This window comes from Podarcis vaucheri (genome assembly GCF_965113315.1).
Source record: "Podarcis vaucheri genome assembly, chromosome: 15".
NCBI lineage: Eukaryota > Metazoa > Chordata > Lepidosauria > Squamata > Lacertidae > Podarcis > Podarcis vaucheri.
The window spans coordinates 37,138,214-37,162,026 of record NC_138753.1 but is presented as its reverse complement, the minus strand read 5'-3'; the positions used below and the strand labels follow the sequence as shown (position 1 = coordinate 37,162,026).

Here is a 23,813-nt window from a genome sequence, read left to right as displayed (position 1 = left end):
TGGATTCGACTCAGAAGGGGAACCCGCACGGAGCACCCGTTCCCCAGAAGGTTCACCGGCAGGTTCGGCATCAGGCAACTCGTATTGGTGGGACGATCGACCAGAGGAGCGATGGCGCAGGAAGTGGCTGGAGATGCCAGGTCGAGCGACCGACGCAGAGACTGACATGGACGTGTTCGGGGAGGACCTCGGGTTCGAGCACGGCGGTACAGAGATGGAAGAGCAACAAGTCAACGTCGACGACCGCGAGGGGGAAGACTCGGAGGTCTTCAGTTGGCGGCCACCCACGGGGAGCGACCTGTATCCAGCATTCCCTCCCATGATGATGGAGCGCCCAGCACCCACACCTGACAGCGGGGAGGGGGGAAGGGGGGCTTCGAGGGGGGGATGGATGTCAGGGGTTCAGAAGCAGAGACGCAGAGAAGGGTGGAAACAGAGAGCGAGGGGGAGGAAGCCGAAGGGAGAATGAGTGATGATGACGACCCGAGATCTCCAAGCCTAAGCAGTGAGTCAGAGGACTCCCAAAAGGGAGCCCCAGTGAGCAGAGCAAGGGGGGGATCCGGGGGGACACCCCAGGAGGAAGGGAACAGAGGAGATTCAGAGAGCAGCAGCTGGAAGTCGGGACCCACGCTCATAACTGAGGGCGGCAGCAGCTGGAAGTCGGGACCCACGCTCAAGACTGAGAGCAGCAGGGAGGAAGGTAGCCAGGCATCGGGTTCCGGAGGCTGTCAGCAGGAAGGAGGGCACGAGTCAGGGGTGGTCACGCCCTCCTCAGAGAGCGAGGCAACGGTTAAGAGGAAAGTAGAGAGTTGGGCGCGCGCGCCAAGTTCAAATGCAGCGGAAGCTGGAGCAGTAAGCAGCCCGGAGAGTGAGCCAGGTCCTAAAGCCCGCCGCAAGGAGGCAGAAGGATCAGGGGGGTCAGCGTCAGAGGAGAGTAGAAGGGAGGAGGCCCAGGGGGGCAGAAGGACCCAGAGACGTAGGGAGAGGCGAAGGAGGTGGAGCAAGGCTAGGGTATTAAGCTGGTGTGCAAGAGGCGGGGACTCAGACGGGTCTTCGCCGACCTAGAGCAGAAGGTGTAGAGCTGCACGCTGCAGTTCGGAAATGAAACCTGTAACTCAATAAAGACTCTTTTAAAGTGGACGCTGTGTGGCGTGGTCCTATGTGAGCTGGGACCTGGTAGCAGCTCTGACAATAGCTGATGTCTACAGCTCGCTCTATGAATGACATCATATGTTGGCAGTGACATCACAAAGATTCTAGAAAGGAAGGGTATTTCTTAGAACATCCCAAGTGAACAGTAGGAAAAAAGCAGAAGAGACAGCACAGGAATGAGATATGTATTATCATAAAGCGGGTGGAAGCTGGGATGAGGAAATTGGGAGCCACTGCACTGAATATGTTCAGCTGGCCTTTATGTCCGCCTGTCTGTCCATTTTTGTGGGAGGCATCCTCTTCATCTTGATGTTCAGAGTAGTTGAATACACATTGAAGTCCTTGTTTAAATTTACTGGATTGAAGGTAAACACACAATTGGATGCTGAGCAAAGAGGGTTTGCATGCCTGGACAATATACAGCAGATGGAACTAGTTACAGCTGGTTACTAAGAGCCATCCTTGGGGAGGTATCTTGGTTCTTTGGGGTGGGGGCTGCTTTCTCGCCCCCCAACCACGCATCAGGGATAAAATATTGGTGCGATTGTACTCAAATATACCTTTCAATTTATCTTGTGTGATGTTCTGACAACGTACAACAACATCCATGTGCAACAGTAAACAGCTCACGAGCATGACCTTGGGAAATATATCCTAAAAGGCTAAGAAAAATGTAAACAAATTGAAGAAAGTGAAAGCTGGGGCTGGCTGTGAATTATCTAGTTCTGCTGCTCATGATTGCTATCCAGTTGTTCGTTGTATGTTTTTAAAGAATTGGGGGGTGTTAGTGGGATTTGAGTAATTTTTCTCTATTTGTTTTTATTGTTAACACGCCAACACGCTGAGGGGTTTCCAATATTTCCAGAAACCACACTTCTCTCACCCCATTTTACACCTGTGTCTGTTATTTAATATTCGGGCTTGGCGCTCCAATAAGAGATATGCCTTGCTCAACAGCAGGATCAAAATGGGCAGGTGTGTGCTTAGTTTCCCCCCCCCTCCCAGTTTCTTCAAAAGATTCTGTCCCTATTTAAACACCCGGGCAGTGTTCTCATGCTTTTACAGAGACAGCTGTGCAGATCTCACTTGGGTGGAGAAGTGGGGATGTGGAGAAGTAGCAGGGGGCATACAGCAATAATCTGAGAGATGAAAGCACCCTGCTTGCCTGTAGCACAGCAATGTGGATTGTGGCCCATTTCAAGGACTCAGCTCCTTTCTTTCCCCCTTAACAGACTCAAAGGATGCCTAGGTTAAATCTATGGAAGAGACACTTTCAGGTTTGGGTGGTCAGGATGATCTCTGCTCAGACTGTTGTGGGACGTATACTGGTGAGTTGTTTAATTAATATATATGCATTGGGAAGGGAAGTATTATTATTATTATAGTGGTGCCTCGCAAGACGAAATTAATCCGTTCCGCGAATCTCTTCGTCTTGCGGTTTTTTCGTCTTGCGAAGCACAGCTATTAGCGGCTTAGCGGCTTTTAGCGGCTTAGCTGCTATTAACAGCTTAGCGGCTTAGTGGCTATTAACGGCTTAGCGGCTTAGGGGCTTTAAGAAAAAGGAAACAAATTCGCAAGAACTCGCAAGACGTTTCGTCTTGCGAAGCAAGCCCATAGGGAAATTCGTCTTGCGGAACGACTCAAAAAACGGGAAACTCTTTCGTCTTGCGCGTTTTTCGTCTTGCGAGGCATTCGTCTTGCGAGGTACCACTGTATTATTATTATTATTATTAATTGAATTTATATACCACCCTATACCCGGGGTTCTCAAGGCGGTTCACATAATAAAATCAAGCTATAAAACCACAAACTACATAATAAAAATAAGAACAACAACCCAATAGCTCCCCCCACAAAAAAACACATTTTAAAAGGGCATAGGATGTCAATCAAATCAACCAAAGGCCTGGTTAAAAAGGAATGTTTTTGCCTGGCGCCTAAAGGTGTATAATGAAGGGGCCAGGTGAGCTTCCCTCTGAAGAGCATTCCACAGATGGGGAGCCACTGCAGAGAAGGCCCCGTTCTCATGCTGCCACCCTCTGGACCTCTTGAGGAGGAGGGACATGAAGAAGTATTACAAATAATCACACATGATACTGCAGGAGGAGAGGAGGCAGGGCTGCAAGATGATAACCACCCCCATACACATTCCTTGCGTTCAGGCACCACAAAACAACACCACTCATGCAAAATCAGAAGGTACTGGCGGATTCAATAAAATCTCAAGGTTTTCCAAAGTACAAAAAAAAGAACGTTAGGAGAAAAAATTAGCGACATGAGCTCCAGAACATTCTAGAGCCGATGCACACTCTTTATCAGCAGATAATGTACAGCCAAAAGTTGCACTCAGGAGAGCATTATTTACAAGTTTTATTCAATGGACGTAGAACAAAGAAAGACATGCCTGCCTGCGTCAGTGTCTCCAGCAGAGAGAGAGAAACGAAAGCAATAGGAAACATAAACATCCTGTGAACAGGAAATACGCAGACTCTGTGACTCACAGCCTGCTCCCTTTTAAGGTGGAACGGAAATGTCCTAACAAAAACCCTACCCAGAATACTGCAGTCGGAAGCAGTGTCCAGGCGGAATTCATCAAAATGTCTGGGAAAATCCAGACATATGGCAACCCATGTTGGCTGTGTTGTTTTTGCTGATTTTCCATAAAAATAGCTCAAAAACATCAACCCTGGGTATAGCACTCCACACAGTAACTTTATGTTGCAGGTTCAGTTTGTTATTTCAGTTAGTGATGCGTGAGGTTCATTGTGGCTTACATTGGGGATTGGCTCAGATATAAGCTGGGCTACTTTCCCACCAGGGATGTGGGTGGCACTGTGGGTTAAACCACTGAGCCTAGGGCTTGCTGATCAGAAGGTCGGCAGTTTGAATCCCCGCGACGGGGTGAGCTCCCGTTGCTCGGTCCTGTTCCTGCCAACCTAGTGGTTTGAAAGCACATCAAAATGCAACTAGATAAATAGGTACCGCTCTGGCGGGAAGGTGAATGGCGTTTCCATGCACTGCTGTGGTTTGCCAGAAGTGGCTTAGTCATGCTGGCCACATGACCCCGAAGCTGTACGCTGGCTCCCTCGGCCAGTAAAGCGAGATGAGCGCCGCAACCCCAGAGTCATCTGCGACTGGACCTAATGGTCAGGGGTCCCTTTACGTTTACCTTTACTTTCGCACCAAACCCTAAAAAATAGCTCAGCTTATTTCCAAGCCAAGCAATATTTGACTTCCTCTGCTTTGAGGTCAGCATTACATGATATGGAAGCTCGAATGCAGACCCTAAGCCCAGCATGCTCCACCAAAATCTCTGTTGTCAAGAGTTCAAGGCCTATAACGACAATGTACTGCAATATATGGACAGATTGCGCCCTCCCAAAAGATCACAAACTTACATTCCAGTCCTAAGCCTCATAGATTTTACTTCCAACTAAATGTTCTTTGGATTGAAGCCGACCACTTCTGATCTTAAATAGCATTTGCTTGGAGGTAAGCTCCATTGATTTCAGTGGAATTGGCTTGTATTCTGAGTAATAGCATTTTAAGATCCGAGTGTACCAGAGCATTCACACCAGTTTTTCCGTCCTAGTAGATGCCTCATATTCTGGACAGAGTCAGTGATTAGTGCACCACTTCCAACTTCAATTGCAGTCATGCAATCACATCAACCTTCCCCTCCCCAGAGTTTTATGAATGCAAACATGTGCAACCTGGACATGCTACAATTCCTGAATTAGTTTTAGAAATTATAGTTTTAAAACCAAGATTCAGGAGGCGTGGAGAGCAGGGCAAAGTGAAACAGAGAAACAGTTTTTTTAAAAAAAAATGGAACCAGGGGAAGTTGCAAATCCCAAATTCATATAAAGTGTGGCAATGAAACTGCTAGCACATTTGCCAAGCTAAGTAGGGTCTGCTATGGTTTCAAACTGGATGGGGGACCATGTGTTGAGATTCCTGCATTTCATGGGGTTGGACTAGATGGCCCTCGGTGTCCCTTCCAATTCTACAATTCTATTATTCTATGTGTGTAAAAATTGAATGCAGTGTGTAAAATTGAGGGTTGCTTTATGTTACCCTAAGATTTTTTTCTGATGATGGTTGCAAATAATAATAATTTATGTTGTGACATCTGTGTACATTCCTGGACATGTTTAATTTCATGTGCTGATATATATATATATATATATATATATATATATATATATATATATGCATGCAGGCCTTGGCGTCTTCGGGTGTCTTCCCGTGTAAGAGTCGGGGTGTCTGGGCGACGTTTCGACGAGGTCTCACTCGTCATCTTCAGGCTGGTGCTTTCGGCTTCTTGTTACTGGAACAGAGCAGAATCTGGTGTTTGAGTTTCTATAAATACTGTTGAGGGGTGTGGTGTATAGCCTCCAACGTTCTGGGCAGAGAGGAAGTTCCTAGATTAGTGTGTCTTTTCTTCTTTTGTTCCTTAATTACTTGAGGGATATCTTGAGTGATTTCATGAGTGATATTCTGAATACCACGAAACGTCGCCCAGACACCCCGACTCTTACACGGGAAGACACCCGAAGACGCCAAGGCCTGCATTCCTGTACCCGTGAAAATCTACGAAAGCATATATATATATATATATATATATATATATATGCAGGTTTTGGTGTCTTCGGGTGTCTTCCCGTGTAAGAGTCGGGGTGTCTGTGCGACGTTTCGACGAGGTCTCACTCGTCATCTTCAGGCTGGTGCTTTCGGCTTCTTGTTACTGGAACAGAGCTCTGTTCCAGTAACAAGAAGCCGAAAGCACCAGCCTGAAGATGACGAGTGAGACCTCGTCGAAACGTCGCACAGACACCCCGACTCTTACACGGGAAGACACCCGAAGACACCAAAACCTGCATTCCTATACCCGTGAAAATCTACGAAAGCATATATATATATATATATATATATATATAAACAAACAGTGCTTGATACAGATTAATCCATTTGTCCTGTTCCTGCATAGTACGAACTGTGTGATGAACATATGCTTGGAAAGAGACGGTGTATCGTCACAAAATAAAGTGTCTAGTAATCTACACATGAAAGCCATAAGGTGTACATCCACCCAACATTTTAGTGAAGTTTAAAGGAAAGGATGGGGAACTTGTGCCCTCCAGTTATTGTTGCACTTATTTTTCACCAGCCACAGCTAGCATAGGCAACACCCAGGGATAATGGGAGTTAGAGTCCAAGTGAATCTGAAGGGCTACAGAGTCCCCATCCTTGTTTCAAGAAGATAGTAAAATGGTTTCGCATCTTGATATTTGAATGGCATGATTTAGAATCAGCTGGATTTTCATATCAGTTATCACTGTTTTAGGTCATACTGGTGTTCCTGTTTAGCATTGGATCACTCATCATTTACTTCATCAACTGTCAGAGGTAATTATAATTCAGAAATCTATCCTAAAGTGTATTTTTAATTTGTTGCTTTTTAAAAAAAAAAATCAAGTGATATAGCTATTCAAAATATTTGTATCCTCTTTTCTCCTGAAATCACCAAGATGGCAAATAACACAAGCAACAGGGAAGGATAATAATAATAAAATATAAAATATAACATAATAAAAATAAAATAATAATAATAATAAGACAATATTAAAATTCATATTGAAACTCTCAGTAATTCATCAATCACATTAAAAATCAAATGCACAAATTATATTGGGAAGGAGCACTCCAAGAAATGCTCACTAGAATTATATTTGGAGGCAAAATGCCCCCAAATATCTATCTTTGCGGTGAGCAGAGGTTGAAAAGTGAGCAAAACATGGAGCCAGGTGGTCTTCCCTTGGGGACACAGAAAATGCCTTCTCCCCCCAACTATTTGTCATATTTCTGATATTAGAGGAACCTGCAGCAGGAGTCAGACTGACCTCAGCCCTCATAGGAAGCTCCTTATACCAGTCAGAACCATTGGCACACCTGGATTGCTATAGTTCAGACAATGGTTGGCAGCCAGTTTTCCAGTGTTTCAGACGAGTCTTTCCCAGCCCTGTCCAGAAATGGTACAAGGCAGCTCCCTATGTTTCTGAGCCAGACCATTAGACCATCTAGCTAAGTCTTGTCCACAATGGCTGGATCTCTCCTGGTCCTACCTGGAGATGCCAGGGACTAAACCAAGGGTCTACTGCATGCATGGTTTTGACCTTTAAAGCCCTTCACGGCCTAGGACCCTCGTACCTACAGGACCGCCTCTCCTGGTATGCCCCATGGAGAACCTCAAGGTCCATAAATAACAACACCCTTGTGGTCCCGGGCCCTAAGGAAGTTAGATTGGCTTCAACCAGAGACAGGGCCTTTTCAACTCTGGCTCCGGTCTGATGGAACGCTCTGTCTCATGAGACCAGGGCCCTGCAGGATCTGATTTCTTTCCTCAGGGCCTGTAAGACAGAGTTGTTCCGCCTGGCCTTTGGCTTGGAGCTAATTTGATCCCCTCCCCCTCTTTCTTTTTCCTTTCTCCTCCTGTGATGAGGCTGCATTTTAATGTTTTAATGTTGTATTTTAATCTTGTTTTTTTAAGCTGCATTTCAATCAACTTGTTTTTTATTGGTTGTTAGCCGCCCTGAGCCCGGTCTTGGCTGGGGAGGGCAGGGTATAAATAATAAAAATTATTATTATTATTATTATTATTATTATTATTATTATTATTATGCAAAGCAGATGCTCTGCCACAAAGTTATGGCCCTTGCCAATGCCAGGGATTGGGCCTTTTGCATGTGAAGCATAACAACAGAAGAAGAGCTCCTCTGGCTCATTCTCATCCAGTCTAGGACCCTGTTCTCACATGGCTAATCAGGTGTCCATGAGGAACCTGCAAGCAGAACCTAATTGCAACAGCAGTCTCCTTACATGTGTTTAACCACTGAGCTGGTGGTTACTCTTGCTCAGACAGGCTCATATGTGAGTAGACAGTGATACTCTTGTTCTTGGCCATGTAGGGTTTTAATTAAAGCAACAACCTCAGTACTTTGAATTGATCTTTGGAACCTACTGGTAACCAACATAGAGGAGACAGTAGTGGCACTATGTGGTGTGTTTGCACAGTGTGTATGTTTCGGCTTTCACATTCAGATTAAAGTACTATATTCCACACTTTATTCAGAAATTTAAAATACAAGGTATTCTATCAAAGTCGCTAATACTCCAAATTGAGGACCCACATGAGCAGCTGGGGAATAAATGGTGAGAAAACAGCTACTGTATCTGTTAGATACTTGCAACTGAAGCATATGGTCCCACTAAAAGATATAGGGTACAGGCTACATCTTGAAAAGTGGGGGGGGGGGTTCTGGGTTGGAAACAGCAACATCATATTGAAAAGCACAAATCAAAATGGCTTTGGGAATTTCGTTCTGTCATTCTGCACTTGTCAAAAACACAAAATGTGGAAACTGTCAAAGGTGCCAAATGGAATGTGAAATTCAACTTGTTGATATTTGGGAGGGGACATAGCATGGTGATGTAGCATGAGGGTGGTTTTGCTCAGTTGCTGCCAGTTCTGAATATCTCATTAAACCCAAATTTGCTTTTAATGACAAATCTTGCACCAGTCTATACTGGTTGAAGGAAGAGAGTCAGGCATATGTCACACCTTACTATGCTTTACAAGCATATGCTTTGCAAAGGACCATTCATTGCCCATGTCTCCAATCGCTCATGACTCTACACTGGCTGCTGTGTGGTGCCCTATTCAATAGCCTGGCTTATATTAATTTGAAAAGGAACTAGGCCATGTTGGCCTCCTCTTTGGTTAAAATTAGTGCAGTAGCAGCAGCAGCAGCAACAACAACAACTCCAGCTCCTCCTGTGATGAACCCCCAAAATCCACCTCTCTCCTTACCTAATCTAAATTACAGAAAGCTTCTTACTCTTTATACAGAGCCAGGAACTTCAGTTTATCTCAGGCACCTGCCGCGTCTCCTAGTAACTTAACAGTTTCAGATGGATTGACTTAAAGCAAAACAGCACTCCCCCTCCATTTCCCTACAATATATATCATAAAATCATGGAATTATAGTTGGAAGTGATATCAAGGGTCATCTATTTCATTTTTTAAAAAATATAATATTTATTAAAATTTTACAAACAATAAAGAGTTTCAAAGTTTAAACATAAGAAAGTAAAAACAAGGAATAACCCTAATAAAAGAAAAAAGAACTACAAATATACAAAAACAAAACACGTGAAAAATGCAAAATAGAAAACAGTTATAAAGAAGAAGGGAAAAAAAGAAAGAAATCAATATTTTCATATCTTATACTTCATTTACTAGTTTCCTGACCTCCTCACGCCTCCCTTTTTGTATTCCAGTTCAGATATTTAATTCAGCAAGTTCTTACCCTCTGTCATTTGTCCTTACTCAACGTCTTAACCTATTATAAATATATATTTTCCACCATTATCAATCCATATTTACATACTCTTGTTAATCTTTTTACCAGTACCGCATTGTTTTCAATCCAACATCTCTTTAACATTCATTAATTTTACAGTATTTCTGCAAGTAGTCTTTAAATTTTTTCCAATCTTCTCCCACCACCTCTTCTCCCTGATCTCGGATTCTGCCAGTCATTTCTGCCAATTCCATGTAGTCCATCACATCTATTTCAACCCCTGCAATGTAGAAATCAGAGCTAGGGGGTCCCTGCCATGTGGACATCTAGCCTCTGTTTAAAAAATTCCCAATGAAGGAGAGTACAGCACTTTCTGAGGTGCCCCTTCTCAGTTTCTGGCTTCCCACTGAATGGCCTTTGCCCAGAAAAAGGAGTCTTCCATGTTTTTTTGCTAGCTTCACTCCTAGAATAAGTGTTAGTGCTGGTTCTGGCTCCAGATGGTGACGAACCTATGACCCAAAAAAAATGGGTGAAATCATGCTAAAGTCATATTTTGTTCTGCCAACTTGAATCAAAATGTTGCCTGGCATCCTATCATTGACAAAGATTGCCACCCCCACCTCTGGAATGCTTGAATTGGTTGTGGTGACAGTATCTTGAGATGTGGTCGAATCTACGCCAGAAGGCTGGTGAAGTCATGCTAAAATCAGGTTTCAGTCCATCATCTTGTTTCAAAATGGTGCCCTAAATCCAAACATTGGCAAATACTACCACCTCTTCACCTCAGGAACCCTCATGCTGAGTTTGGCGATAGTATATGAAGTGGCATCCAAATCCAAAGAGAGCAGAGGAACAAACAGACAAACAAACCACGTCCCACAATATTTATTTCTATCCCAAATTTCATCCAATGAGCTCAGGGTTATGTGTTTTAACCTTTTAATATTTTGTTGGAAGCCGCCCAGAGTGGCTGGGGAAGCCCAGCCAGATGGGCGGGGTATAAATAAATTATTATTATTATTATTATTATTATTATTATTATTATTATTATTATTATTATTATTATTATTTACATAGAACTCTGGTCTCCCTGGTCTCAGTCCAAGAATCTAACCATTAAACCACACTGACATGGGAATTCATATCGGCCTGTAAACAATAATGAATCACTTTCCCTCTCTTCTCCAGTGTTAAACAGTTCTGTCTCTCATTTGAAGACCAGACAGTTTTTGTTGACCTCTTCTTCAATTTATTCTTCCTCTTTTACTTTGGATTGAGGGTAAGAAATATTTTTCTTTTATAAATTAATAGGGAAAGTCATGGCCATGCATAAAGGAATGTGCAGTTGTTAGAATAACATATGGCAAAACTGAGGAGATATATCTCCCCCAACACTCTCAGTAGCAGGTGAAGTGCTAAACTTTTTTTTCCCCAGGTGGCTGGTGAAAAGTCACGTCATGAAATGCATGATGGGAGACATCTGTCAGCAGGGCTGGCCCACCCATGAAGCAGGGTGAAGTGACTGCCTCAGGTGGTCAGATCCACAGGGGCAACAGATTCTGCTTCTGCCACTCTGGTGGCAGTGACATCTGCAGCCTGCTCCTTGGAGGCCAGGCAGTCTGCCTCCCCAGCAGTCGCCCACCCAAGCTGCCTCTGCTGCAGCCTCTCAGTGACCAGGAGGTGCTGCTGGTCTCATCCCACCCAGAGGAAAGAAATAACACAGGCTGCCCTGCAAAGGGACAGCTGGCCTAGAACCTCATCAATGTGATCAGGAGCCCAGTTCATCCACAGCTCATGTGAAAGAACCTGTGCAAATGAAGCCAGCCTCTGTATAATTGGGAACCCCCTTTGGCTTCTCTCTCTCTCTCTCTCTCTCTCTCACACACACACACACACACACACACACTCTGGGGTTGCGGCGCTTATCTCGCTTTATTGGCTGAGGAAGCCAGCATACAGCTTCCAGGTCATGTGGCCAGCATGACTAAGCCACTTCTGGTGAAGCCACTTCTGGTGAACCAGAGCAGCGCACGGAAATGCCGTTTACCTTCCCGCCAGAGCGGTACCTATTTATCTACTTGCACTTTGATGTGCTTTCAAACCACTAGGTTGGCAGGAACAGGACCGAGCAATGGGAGCTCACCCCGTCGCGGGGATTCAAACCGCCGACCTTCTGATCAGCAAGCCCTAGGATCAGTGGTTTAACCTACAGTGCCACCCGCGTCCCTGGTGGGAAAGTAGTCCAGCTTATATCTGAGCCAATCCCCAATGTAAGCCACAATGAACCTCACACATCACTAACTGAAATAACAAACTGAACCTGCAACATAAAGTTACAGTTTGGCGTGCCATACCCAGGGTGCTGCTAGGTTGGAAGAACAGGGACCGAGCAACGGGAGCTCAACCCATCATGGGGATTTGAACCACTGACCTTCAGATCGGCAAGTCCTAGGCTCTGTGGTTTAACCCACAGTGCCACCCGCGTCCCCCATCAAAGACATATCTTCCTTATTTTGCATATGTCAGTTTTGTCAAAATGAAAATCCAACAAAAGAATGGACAGTTTGAAAGCACGCAGTGCAAGTAGATAAATAGGTACCACTCTGGCGGGAAGGTAAACGGCATTTCCGTGCACTGCTCTGGTTCGCCAGAAGCAGCTTAGTCATGCTGGCTGCATGACCCAGAAGTTGTATGCCAGCTCTCTCTGCCAGTAAAGTGAGATGAGCGCCGCAACCCCAGAGTCTTCCACGACTGGACCTAACTGCCAGGGGTCCCTTTACCTTTACACTATATTTAGTTCATATTTTGACTTCTCATCCTTTCCCAATTTTTCCACTCTAATAAACCTATTACCTCAATATATTAGTCATGAAATAATAATTTTCATACATATATAAATCTGTTTTCTCCCTTTTAACCTATATTACTTGCAGAGGTTACTCAAAGGCTGCTACCAATTTCAGATTGCAACAATTATCCTTTAAATATCTCCTTAGAGGTTCCCAGTTTGAAATGAACTCCTGTTTAGACTTATCTTTGATCTTTTCTGAGAGACTGTCTAATTCAGCATAGTCTACTAGCTTTAGATTTACGAAAGCTACTAATTTAGAAAGCTGCTAGATTTAGATCTACTAGCTTTCAGATTTAGTGGGAATTTTGTCATTCTTCCAATGTTTTGCTATAAGTATTCTTGTGGCAGTGGTGGCACACAGAAAGACTTTTCTTATCTTCCTTACAATGTCTGGACCTGGAATGTCCAATAAAAATGATTCTGGTTTCTTCAGAAAAGATGCATTTAACATTGTTTTGAGCTCTCTCTATATATATCATTCCAAAAGGTCTTAATCTTTTTACACACCCACCACATGTGGAGGAGAGTTCCACCTGGTTCTCCACATCTCCAACATGTATTTGGAACATTTTGTACATTTTGGAAAGCTTACAGGGGGTTAAATACAATCAATATAGCATCTTTTAGAGGTTCTCCCTTAATGTAAAACATGCCGTAAATTTCCAATTAGCTTTCGATAGATGAGGAACCACTTCTGGACTTTTTGTGTGAAAAAGAAAATGAATACGCAATATTTGGGCTGGGAGATTGAGATAATACTGGTTTGTAGAAAGTAGAATAGTTTGATGTTATCGTGGGGCAAATGCTTTGAATAATTCTTTTTATATAACTTACAGGGGGAGAAACGCTTTTTCTTTTCTTTCCCAAAATCTATCTCCCCATTTTCAGACCACCTTAGGTCAACCAGATGTTTTTTAGATTAAATGGCTGGTGGCAGATGTTGATAAATGCATCAGTTATAGGGTGGCACTTTTTGCTCAAGCAGAAAGAAAGGGCAACCTTTATGGATAGTGCAACTGTCAAACCCTAAGGATACTGACCAGAAGGAATGTTTTTTTAAAAAAAAAATAAAAAATCTGGAAATTGTAGATTTGTCTTGGTCCAGTGCATGCAACATCTTTCATTCTGAAGCTGTGTGATTTGTGCTTATATTGTATTGTGATGGCCATTAACCATAAACAATAAAAATCTATTGGAATAATTCTTTTTATATAAATAACAAGGGGAGAATTGGAAACCCTTTTTCTTTTCTTTTCTTTTCTTTCTTTCTTTCTTTCTCTTTCTTTCTTTCTTTCTTTCTTTCTTTTTTTCTTTCTTCTCCCTCTCTCCCTCTGCCCCTTTATCTTGTTGAATCAGGAAAAAGCTTTATGGAAATAAATAAATAAATAAATAAATAAATGGTGGAAAAATGAAAATGGATTCAATTTCTCCCCCATTCCTAGCCGGAAATAATCATCATCATAAGAATTTTATTATTTGTACCCCACCTGTCAGGCTTTGGAGAATGGCTTCCTCCCCCCCCTTTAGACAAGCAGCAGCAGAACAAAGCATTTAGAGACCCTTACCAGTTTAAGAGTGTTTAATGATCACAGCAAAAGAACACAGCAGCCATTCTCAGAGCTAAGGTGCTCCCAATTAAGTTTTCCTCCTCCTCCCCCCCAAGTCACCGTCACTTCCCCTTCTTGCAACCTGATCTCGCAACCATTGAGCCTTCTGCATAGCAACCTTATCAGCTCTCCTTGCCTTTGGAGAGATAGGCTGGGCACTCTCTAGAGAAGGGGAGTCAGTTATCTCTCTCTCTTCCTATTCTGCTTCTTCTAACTGTTTCACACTCAGCTCTGCCCAGCTGCTGTTTTCTGAACCATGTCCCTCTGCAAACCAATTCTCTAAATCTATACTGCTCCACTGTTCCTGAGCAGCTTCAGGATCCTGGTAAAGAGCAGGAAGAGGGGGAGGTTCTCACCATTCCTCTTCAGAGTTGTAATCCTCAGTCTGCTCTCTGACACTGCCCATCTGACTAGGTTGTCCCCGCCACTCTGGGCAGCTTCCAGCATATACAGTGGTACCTTGGGTTACATACACTTCAGGTTACAGATGCTTCAGGTTACACCACTAACCCAGAAATAATACCTCGGGTTAAGAACTTTGCTTCAGAATGAGAACAGAAATTGCACAGCGGCAGCAGGAGGCCCCATTAGCTAAAGTGGTGCTTCAGGTTAAGAACAGTTTCAGGTTAAGAATGGACCTTGAGAACGAATTAAGTTCTTAACCTGAGGTACCACTGTACAAAAAGTAGAGGATAGGACAAGGATGCAGGATTCAGTATAATAACCTTCTCTGTACTAGCTTTTCATATGAAGGGCTAATATCTGAAGCGAAATGGTGGGTGATCATCAGCTGGCAAGCAGGCAAGAAGAAGGCATTGAACAGCAACTTCACCCAGTCACCCTCCCTGAAATGGTGTATATAGCTAGTTTGGGAGGATGGATATTGGATGAGTGGGTGGGTGGAAAGACAGCTAGACAGATATGGTCCTTGTGTCATCTGATTTTGTGCAGTTTTTCTAGTTCTTTGCAGCAAGTGACAAGCTGACCTTCTGGGTTGAACTCAATTCCATTGTGGACTTCTTCACCATTACTCCGGTCTGTATCTCTTTCTATTTAGGAAGAAACTGGCTTGGTGAGTACACCAATATTTCCATTAACTTGCATAGAAAACAGCATAAATTCCCAAGAAAGACTGAGGTAGGGAAAATACCACTCAGTCTCTCTCACTCACACACCAAGGACCCTCTTACCCCAAGGACGGTTGACTGGAGCAAGCTTCTGTCCCCATGAGGGATATGGCAGGCTTCTCCTTTCCACAAACTGCTGTAACTGGAGTGCTCTGAGAACATAATTGTTGTGGTTAAAAGTTAGATCTGCCCATCAAACCTAAAGAACCCCCCTTCCCTGTCAAGCTCTGAGCATTTCCTCAATCTGTTTGGTTTTGTTTTTCAGTAGGGAAAAACCACAGGATTTGAGGGAGGAGGCAAAGCAACCTGCTCCGGTACCCAGAGCATTGCATGTCCCAGGGGGTGTGGCATGCATCCCAGTGGGCGTGGCATGTCATCTGTGGGGGCGTGGCACACGTCCTGGGGTGTGTGGTGCACATTCAGAGGGGTGTGTGCCATTTTGTCACCCCAGGGTGACACCCCCCTTTTGAATGGCACCCGGAGCAGACACACCCCGCCCCCACCTTGGAACACCCCTGTGTGAGGGACAACTGAAGCCCCGGGTTACTCAAAAGCTTAGGCTTTCCCTGCTCCAACTTTGGATGCCTTTTTAATAGTGCAGCGCAACACAGAAATATGTGAACTTTCTGAAAATCAGCCCAATTGACCTTGTATTTCAGGATACGAAAGGAACTGATGTACATACTGCTAAATGACACTGTAATTAGCTATGAAATACTACCAAATACTCAGTACATGCATGCTGACCATCAAATACTACCAATTCTTCTCCTCAAAACCCTGTTTCCATCAGGAGCCATTGCTATACTCTAGTAGTCCACCTCACTGAGTTCAGTGGGACTTACACCTAGGTAAGGAAGCTTAGGCTTTCAACCTAAGCGTAGCAGACCAGATAATAACAGGGGTTATGCACAAATGCTCACCAATACAAGGACATTTCCCCCCGCTCACAAAGCCTCACTCTGCATCCTTTCCTGTAGGTTTACGTTTCTTGCGAGCACTCAGACTGATGGAACTTCCCAAAATTTTACAGTTTCTCCAGATTACGACGACTGCGTAAGTCAGACTCGCATCATACCACCTTTCTCATAAGCAATAGATTTCCCTTCTGTCCCTCCTTCCCCACCTTGGGATTTTGATAGCCTGGGCAGCAAGTCAATTGCTTAGTGTGGAGTTTTGCACACAGGATTGTGATGCAGACAGCTTTTGGTTGGGAGAGACACAGGGCCAGAGCTACTGAAGGTAATGGGGCCCTTTATATGTCCAGCTGTCCTTTGTCAACAACAAATTGTCACTGGTTTTTTGTGTGTTTTTTTGTTGTTGAATATATGCCATATGGTAATTTAAGGACTTAAAAGGTAAAGGGACCCCTGACCATCAGGTCAGGACTTAATTTAAGGACTTAATTTAATTTAATTAATTTTAATTTAAGGACTTAAGAGGTATCTAAAACGATTTGCACATAACAAAGAGGAGCCTACACAACACAAAACACTGTTCCTGTATGTAGGTTTTATTTTATTTTATTTTTATCTTATATTTTGGAAATGTACATCCAGGGTTTTCTTCCTTTAAATTTTTTGGGGGGCCCAAGGGAGTGGGGCCCTAAGCTATAGCTTGTTTAGCTTATACGTAAATCCAGCACTGGAGAGACAGCACAAAACCAAAGATAAATCAGTGGAGGTTTGACTAAGGACTCCTACTTCCTACTCCCTCCCTCCCTCCTTCCTTGGAGGTTTGTAAGCAGGGGTTGGATGGCCATCTGTCATGGATGCTTTAGCTGAGTTTCCTGCAGATTGTAGGGGGTTGGTCTAGATGACCCTTGATGTCCCTTCCAACTCTACAATTCTATGATTCTAACTTCTCCAGCAGTCAGGGGCCAGTTAGAGTGTTTCATCCTTGGAGTTCTGTGGATCCAATTAAATTCCACACTGTGCTTGTGGAATGTCCTCCTGACATCACCATGAATCCTGTATAGAGAACTCATTATCTGAGGCTGTATCCGCACAACATTTAATTCTCAGTATCAATGGAGACTACCTTCTATGTAGTCCGCACACAGTCCAGATCTGATGTATATTTTGCCCTTCAAAAGTGCTTCTTGGGAAACTGGTCTCATTCCAAAAATAAAAGCTCAAAGCTCATTGCAGGTGACTTCTGCATTACACTGCAGTTTGTCCTGGCTACAGGTGTGTGTTTAAACACACATGTGCCCAATGGCATTGCACATAGGTGTATGCCAATATCACAATCCCCATTTCCTTCTTGGTTCACCTGGATAGCAAGAATCTAGAATCAAATTAGATTAAAAGCAGCATGTTGAGGATGAGCATGGATGATTCCTGGGACTGGTACAAGCCTGAGACTGGTCCAAGATCAGCCAACAAATTTTCTTGATCAGTAGGGATTTGACCCCCGGTCTCTCAGGCTTTATCCCAACACTCTAATCACTACACTGGCTTTCTAACTGAGTGTGGTTTCTTATGTAGTCAAAAGGGCTTCATCCATGCATCAGAGGGTCAGGGAAAGCTTTATGATTTGGGAAACAACAACAACTTTAGGGGGGAACCCTAAATGGCCCATTGAGGATTGAACATGCTCAGTGATCACAGAATCCCAGCTGACTGGGGAATGGATGCATAACCTGGGGGTAAGGATGGAATGGTATATCCTGGAAGTGGGTATGGCTGGCTTGCTAGAACCCTGCATACGCTGCACTGCAACATTTTGTTACATGTCCTGTATGTCCTTTGGGAGTCCTACTGTGCATTGGTAAAACACCACACACAAAAAGTGTGTGTTCAAGAGCACACAAAGTTGTATTAATTGCTTTTTTGTAGTTTTTCATCAAAACACAACTGCAGGTTGCTTAAAATGCAATGGATGGGAAGATAAAAAATGAACTGCAGGAACTGAAAGCTATGGCAAAATGTGCTGTGTACAACATATGAAAATTGAAACAGAGCAGTAAAAAAAAATCTAATGTGTTAGTGCCATTTTGTATGCAATAGCAGAAAACCTGGAACTCTGAAATCTGGAGATAAATTAAGATAAAGAGGAAAATGGTATTTTGTTGGGAAATTCATACATACAGTATGTTGCGATTATTGGTGGTTAGTCACTTTGTGTGAACCACAGGCCAAATGGCAGAATGTAAAGCATAATTCATGAATGGATCTATATTTATCTCCAGTTGAATTACTTATGATAGTGGTACGGTGCCCAAGTGGGATTCTACCCATCTGAGTAATGTTAGGAGGAATAAGTAGAGATGACTTTGGCACTTTGGCACTCAGGTCATGTCTTCCCTTGCCGCTTTAGCACTGCAGTCAAGCTGTCCAAACTCCTAGCTGTATCTGTCAGCACTTGTCTCACAGCTGCAGGATTTCTTCATTGGGTACGTAAAGCAATGGCTGCAATGGCTCATGCTTTTAGGTGAAATTATTTTTTTACACAAGGTTTTTTTCTTCTATTTTAATTAATTTATTCATTATTATTTTTGTTTCTTGCACAGATCGAAAATTCTGGTGATCCCTGGGCACATAGTAAAAATTCCCAAAGCCTGACTTACTTTGATTGCTTATACATGATCATGGTAACCATGTCTACAGTTGGATATGGCGATGTGGTGGTAAAAACCTCCTTAGGGCGTTCATTCATCATTATTTTCATCATTGCTGGCTTGGTAAGAAATTTCTTAACCCTTTCAGATCTGCTCTACAGTCTTCTTCAGAATCCTGTATCTGAGGTCTTTAGTTCTACCTAATTTGATGCATTACAGAACAGCCTTTTTTCATTGGCACCTTTAAGTAGCAATTCCCAAGTGCATAAACCACTATAGTAACTCATTTGCCAAACTGACAGATGACATGATGGAGGAGGCCACATTGCTGAATAATCTCAAGGGGAGGACTGAGATTCTCAAAGAGTTCAAGAGGAAAGTTACCCCCCCCCCATTTCCTCAAAACCTTGGTCAGAATTTCTGTCTGAGAAATTTCAGTTCATTAAGTGTGTCAGGTCAATGACATCTTATGTGTACTAGGAAGTGCAGGAAACAGTCTTCTTTTGAATCAGACCAACTTAGCATTGTCTTCACTGACTGGCAGTGACCCTCCAGAATTTCAGGCAGGAGTCTCTTCCCACCCTACCTGGTGCCAGGAGTCAGAGTCAAGCATAGGCTGAAACAGTGTCTGTCCCTTTAATTTCAAAGAAACCAAAACAGTACAGACCTTCTGATCCCAGCAACTCTTCCCAATAGGCCTTACTCCAACGAGGTAGCTGTGAGGACCGAAGCTCCCCACCTTCCCACCACTCTCTAAGGCAGGCTTCCTCAACCTCGGTCCTCCAGATGTTTTTGGCCTACAACTCCCATGATCCCTAGCTAGCAGGACCAATGGTCAGGGATGATGGGAATTGTAGTCTCAAAATATCTGGAGGGCTGAGGTTGAGGAAGCCTGCCCTAAGGCTCCTCCTCTCCAGGGTCTTTCCCAAGCAGCTGCAAACTATACACAACCAATCTCTGCTCTGCTCTTTTCATTTCTCTGCATGTCCTAGGAGACCAAGGGGGAGGAGAGATGGTTGCAGGAAGAGGGGAAATTCCCTGGTTTCTTCCACAGCCTATCTCAACGCTGCCTCTTGGCCAACCTTCTCTCCAGTCTCTGCTGCAGCCTTGGAGTTTGAACTGCTCTCTGCCAAAGTCTCTTCCTCCTCACTAAATCCTGTTACCACTTCTACTTCTGATGCTTCCACCTCCCAATCTGCTCCTTCTTCTCCCTCTGAGCACGCATCGTCGTCCCACCACCAATCCCCTGGCTCTGAGCCTTCTTCCCCATGGGGGTCCCTTGGGGGTCCCCCAACTGGTGCCTCCCACCACTTCTCAGCATCCAGCCAGTCCGTGATACCTGAAGGTTGAACCCAGAGCTTCCTGCATACAAAGCAGATGTTCTACCACTGAGCTGCAGCTCTTCCCAAGACTTCTAAATGTATGGTGAATAATAGCCTCAGTGCTAACATTTATTTTTTTCTTCCTCAAATGTCCTTGGGTTTCCTATTTATTTACTTAAGAATTTTCATCCCGGCATTTCATTTAACTGAGCTTGTATATTTCCATTGTCCTAGATGCTTTTTGCAAATTTGGTGCCTGAAATGGTAGACATTGTTGGAAGTACTAAACTACACAAGGGTTCCTACGTGGCTGTGAAAGGCAGAAAGTGAGTAGATTCAAGTTCTCCTTTACTTTAATTACTAAAACAACAACAGCTCAGAATGAGAAAGTTTAATGTGATTGGTATTGCCTGATCATACTGGCTGCTGTTGAGTAAGAGATTGTGAGTATTGGTTGCCGGTTCATTTCTGAGCCCAATTCCTGGTACTCCCCTTAATTATAAAGCCCTAAATGACTCAGACCCCAAATATCTGAAAGAACTCCTCCTTCTCTGTTGGTGCTTCTAGGTTCTTCCACCACCCTCATAAGTTTGGGGAGTTGTGGCCAGGGATTGGGCATTTTCTGCGGCAGATCCTAGGTTGTGGAATTCCCTCCCCACAGAGGTTGTGTCTGGTACCCTCTTTATACTGTACATCTGCTGAAGTCACATCTCCTTTCCCTGGACTTTCACACGTGACATAGGTGTCTTCAGGACCTACCCTCTTCCTGTGACTGTAACCTGCTCTAGATGTTTTAATATTGAATGTTAAATGGTTATAATTCACTCTGGAACCTGCTGGTGAAGGGTAGAAAAAGAATAGCAATTTAGGGCACATAGACAGTGGGATGTCTTTGCACACTTGTGTCTTCTTAAGCGTCCCACTCTACTCTTCTTCCATACAGCATAGGTGTCTGTTGTAAATGGAGGGGGGGACCATAATCTTTTTCTTTGTATAGAGTTTTATTATACATTTATTATCTGAAATGTAAGTGCAATAAAACAACTTGTATTCCAAAAGCACTTAGTCCACATTTAAGCTTAGTTGTTCTCTCCCTCCAGCCCATCCATCTCTTCCTTAGAGGATTTTAGGTTTCCCGTGAGCATCGTTTTGCCTTCCCAATGCCCTTTCCTAACCACACGTGGGTGTTTTTTCTTGAATTTTAAAGAGATTTTATAAATAAATAAATAAAGTCAAACTGAGGCAAAATAGAGATGTATAAACAAAATGTTGCTAGGAAGAGGAATCCTTTTGAGCTGCACTGCTGGGATACAATCCTAGGGACATGAATGGTGAAATCCAAAGCCATGCTGAGCTCAAACCAATGGGGCAGAAGCAAAAGGGTGTGTGTGTGTGTGCATTTTTCCATATTTTTATCTTTTAGTGCCTCTCCCCACCAATTTTTCCTCCCATTGCTCCCAAACAGAAAGGAAATCAGTATGCCAATTCCAGGGCTGCTGCATTTCCAACTTGTGATGGAACCACGTCAGGAGAGTGGGAGAGCTGTGGATCCAGTGGCTCTAAAGCCTTTCCCAATCCACCCTGGAATGAAATGATCCATTTTTGTTCTTATCATCCTTGGAACTGACAGTGGATTCAGCAGCAAAGCAAGCCAATCGGGCGTCTGGGGTGATGTACATGCCCTGCACCCAGGGGCGGGGCCAGCCACCTGCGGGGTGGAGCGAGCCGGGGCAGGACGCTCCGCGGGCCCTCTGAGGAGTCTGCCTGCCTCCTCCAACTCAGCCTCCCTACAGCTGAGGGGGAGGCGGCAGGCAGACCGTTTGGGCAGCAGGGAGTCTGCTTTTGCCCAAGCCACCGCATCTCTTCCAGGAGAGACGCGTAGCTCGAGTGTGCTGCAGGCCCCGTGGTGAGTGCCACCCGGCATTTTGTCACCTCCCTCAGTGGTGACACCCGGGGCAACCCACCCCCACCGCCCGCCTTCCTCTGCACCTGCATGGATTGACAAATGTGGATGAGGTTTTCACCTCCACGATGGAGTAGTCTGCAAGGATAGACCTCCTTCTATGCAGGGCACATTGACAGATCTGCAGTATCTCTTGGGTTCTGTGACATCTTTCCAAGGACTATAGGATTGCTCTCTAAATATGTGATATAATGATTATATCATTAGACGCAACATCATATGAATAAAAAGCCATACATTATATGAATGAAAACATATAATTTCATCAGGATTATTTTTGTGTAGTGTTTTACCAATCTGCAGGTGAACTTTTTGAAAAATCAAAATCTGAGTAAATATCACAGCAAGCAGAAATAGAGTGGGATTCATGAGGAATGCAAAACACGGTGGATCAAACCAACAGAACGCTAAAGGAATGGAGCAAGGGAAATCTTTTTACCCCCGCTATTTGAACAAGAAATGCTGCTTTCTCTAAATGAATGTAGATTAGGGCGGTAGAATCTTGCTTTCAAATAATGTTTTCTATGCTCTGGTGCAGCATATAAATCGCAAAGCACTGAAGCATAGTTGAGTCCCAGCCTAACAGCACTACATGCAGATGTTTGGGGGTGGAGCAATGTGAAGTACATAACTTTAGATTTCAACCTACTTTTGTCCCTTCATTAAATAAAAAAGTACCTTAGATATTGGTTGATAAAACACAATTACAGTACTTTTAAAATAGATAAATAGCAAAATCAATCAAATTTAGACAAGGAGCTTCTATATGCCTACTTGGGAGTAAGACTCATTTATTCAGTGGGGTATATTTGTGTGTGGACATGCATACATCTCAATTTGCAATATTTATTGTATTATTATTTTCTTAAGAATTATATACTGCTTAATTAACAAAAGCTTCTAAGCAGACTTCAATATAGATTTGGATTGTCTTGGTGGCAGCTACGTTGGTCTGCAGTTTCCTAATTTGTAGTGTTGTGCTACATTTTCCAGACAAGAAAATGATCTGTGGACATTTCTTCTTCCTGCAGATATATTGTGGTCTGTGGTTATATCACTCTGCACAGCGTAACTACTTTCCTAAGGGACTTTTTAGCCCCAGGCTCAGGGCAGGTTGCCACTGAGATTGTCTTTTTGGGAGAGTAAGTATATCACATTGATTTCAATGGGGAAAAAATACATACCATCCAGATTCCTGGAGTGGAAATTGCATTAATTCTTGCATCTACTAGCAACACAACCACCATTCTTAAATACCTTGCATTGTGTGAACATATAATGCTAACCTTCTTTAGTGCTGCACCAAATGTTTCGGGTGCAAGCAAAGCAAAGCACTCAGCAAGTGGGGCTGACTGTCACAATGAAATTGCAGGGGGGAAAACCTATCTCTTACTACTTTATTGAGCAAGCAACACAGAAACAGCCAAAACCACTCTCTTACCTATGGATGCATAAAGTATCTGAGCTGGTACCTGAGTAACATTTCATAAGAAGACACAACTGCACAATTCCTGAGACATCCTTAGTTGTTTTGCCACAGGTCAAAGGCCCAACCATACGGGGACACTCCCTCCACTTATTTTAGCAAGGATCCCTTTTCTGGGTGACTGACAGAAGGAGGTAGGGTTGGAAGAACTTGAGAAATACAAACAAAATACTCTTGGTTAATTTTCAATGGGACCTTGCCTTGCTGAAAGGGAATGATGGGTTTGAACTTTTCAGGATGGGCAAAATTATTACTTGATTTAGTACTTGTTTCACTCTTGTTGCTCCAGCCACACACACACACACACACACACACACACACACACACACACTTTCTTCCAAGGGTGTTACTGCAGATGTTTAGAACGGTACTGAAAAAGC

The 23,813-nt window shown here is 43.7% G+C and overlaps 1 protein-coding gene across 1 annotated transcript in view; it reads left to right on the top strand.

Moving 5' to 3' along the window:
* Positions 1–1,291: 1,291 nt before the first annotated feature.
* The window catches only part of KCNU1 (potassium calcium-activated channel subfamily U member 1), an 87,463-nt gene continuing 64,941 nt past the window's right edge, over positions 1,292–23,813 (top strand). The window contains exons 1-10 of the mRNA XM_082200745.1: positions 1,292–1,518; positions 2,385–2,480; positions 6,500–6,561; positions 10,704–10,794; positions 14,934–15,045; positions 16,081–16,156; positions 18,422–18,497; positions 18,615–18,785; positions 20,219–20,310; positions 22,979–23,089. Coding sequence (XP_082056871.1) covers positions 1,336–1,518; positions 2,385–2,480; positions 6,500–6,561; positions 10,704–10,794; positions 14,934–15,045; positions 16,081–16,156; positions 18,422–18,497; positions 18,615–18,785; positions 20,219–20,310; positions 22,979–23,089 — 1,070 coding nt within the window. The 5' untranslated portion in view covers positions 1,292–1,335. The remainder of the gene's footprint in view (positions 1,519–2,384; positions 2,481–6,499; positions 6,562–10,703; positions 10,795–14,933; positions 15,046–16,080; positions 16,157–18,421; positions 18,498–18,614; positions 18,786–20,218; positions 20,311–22,978; positions 23,090–23,813) is intronic.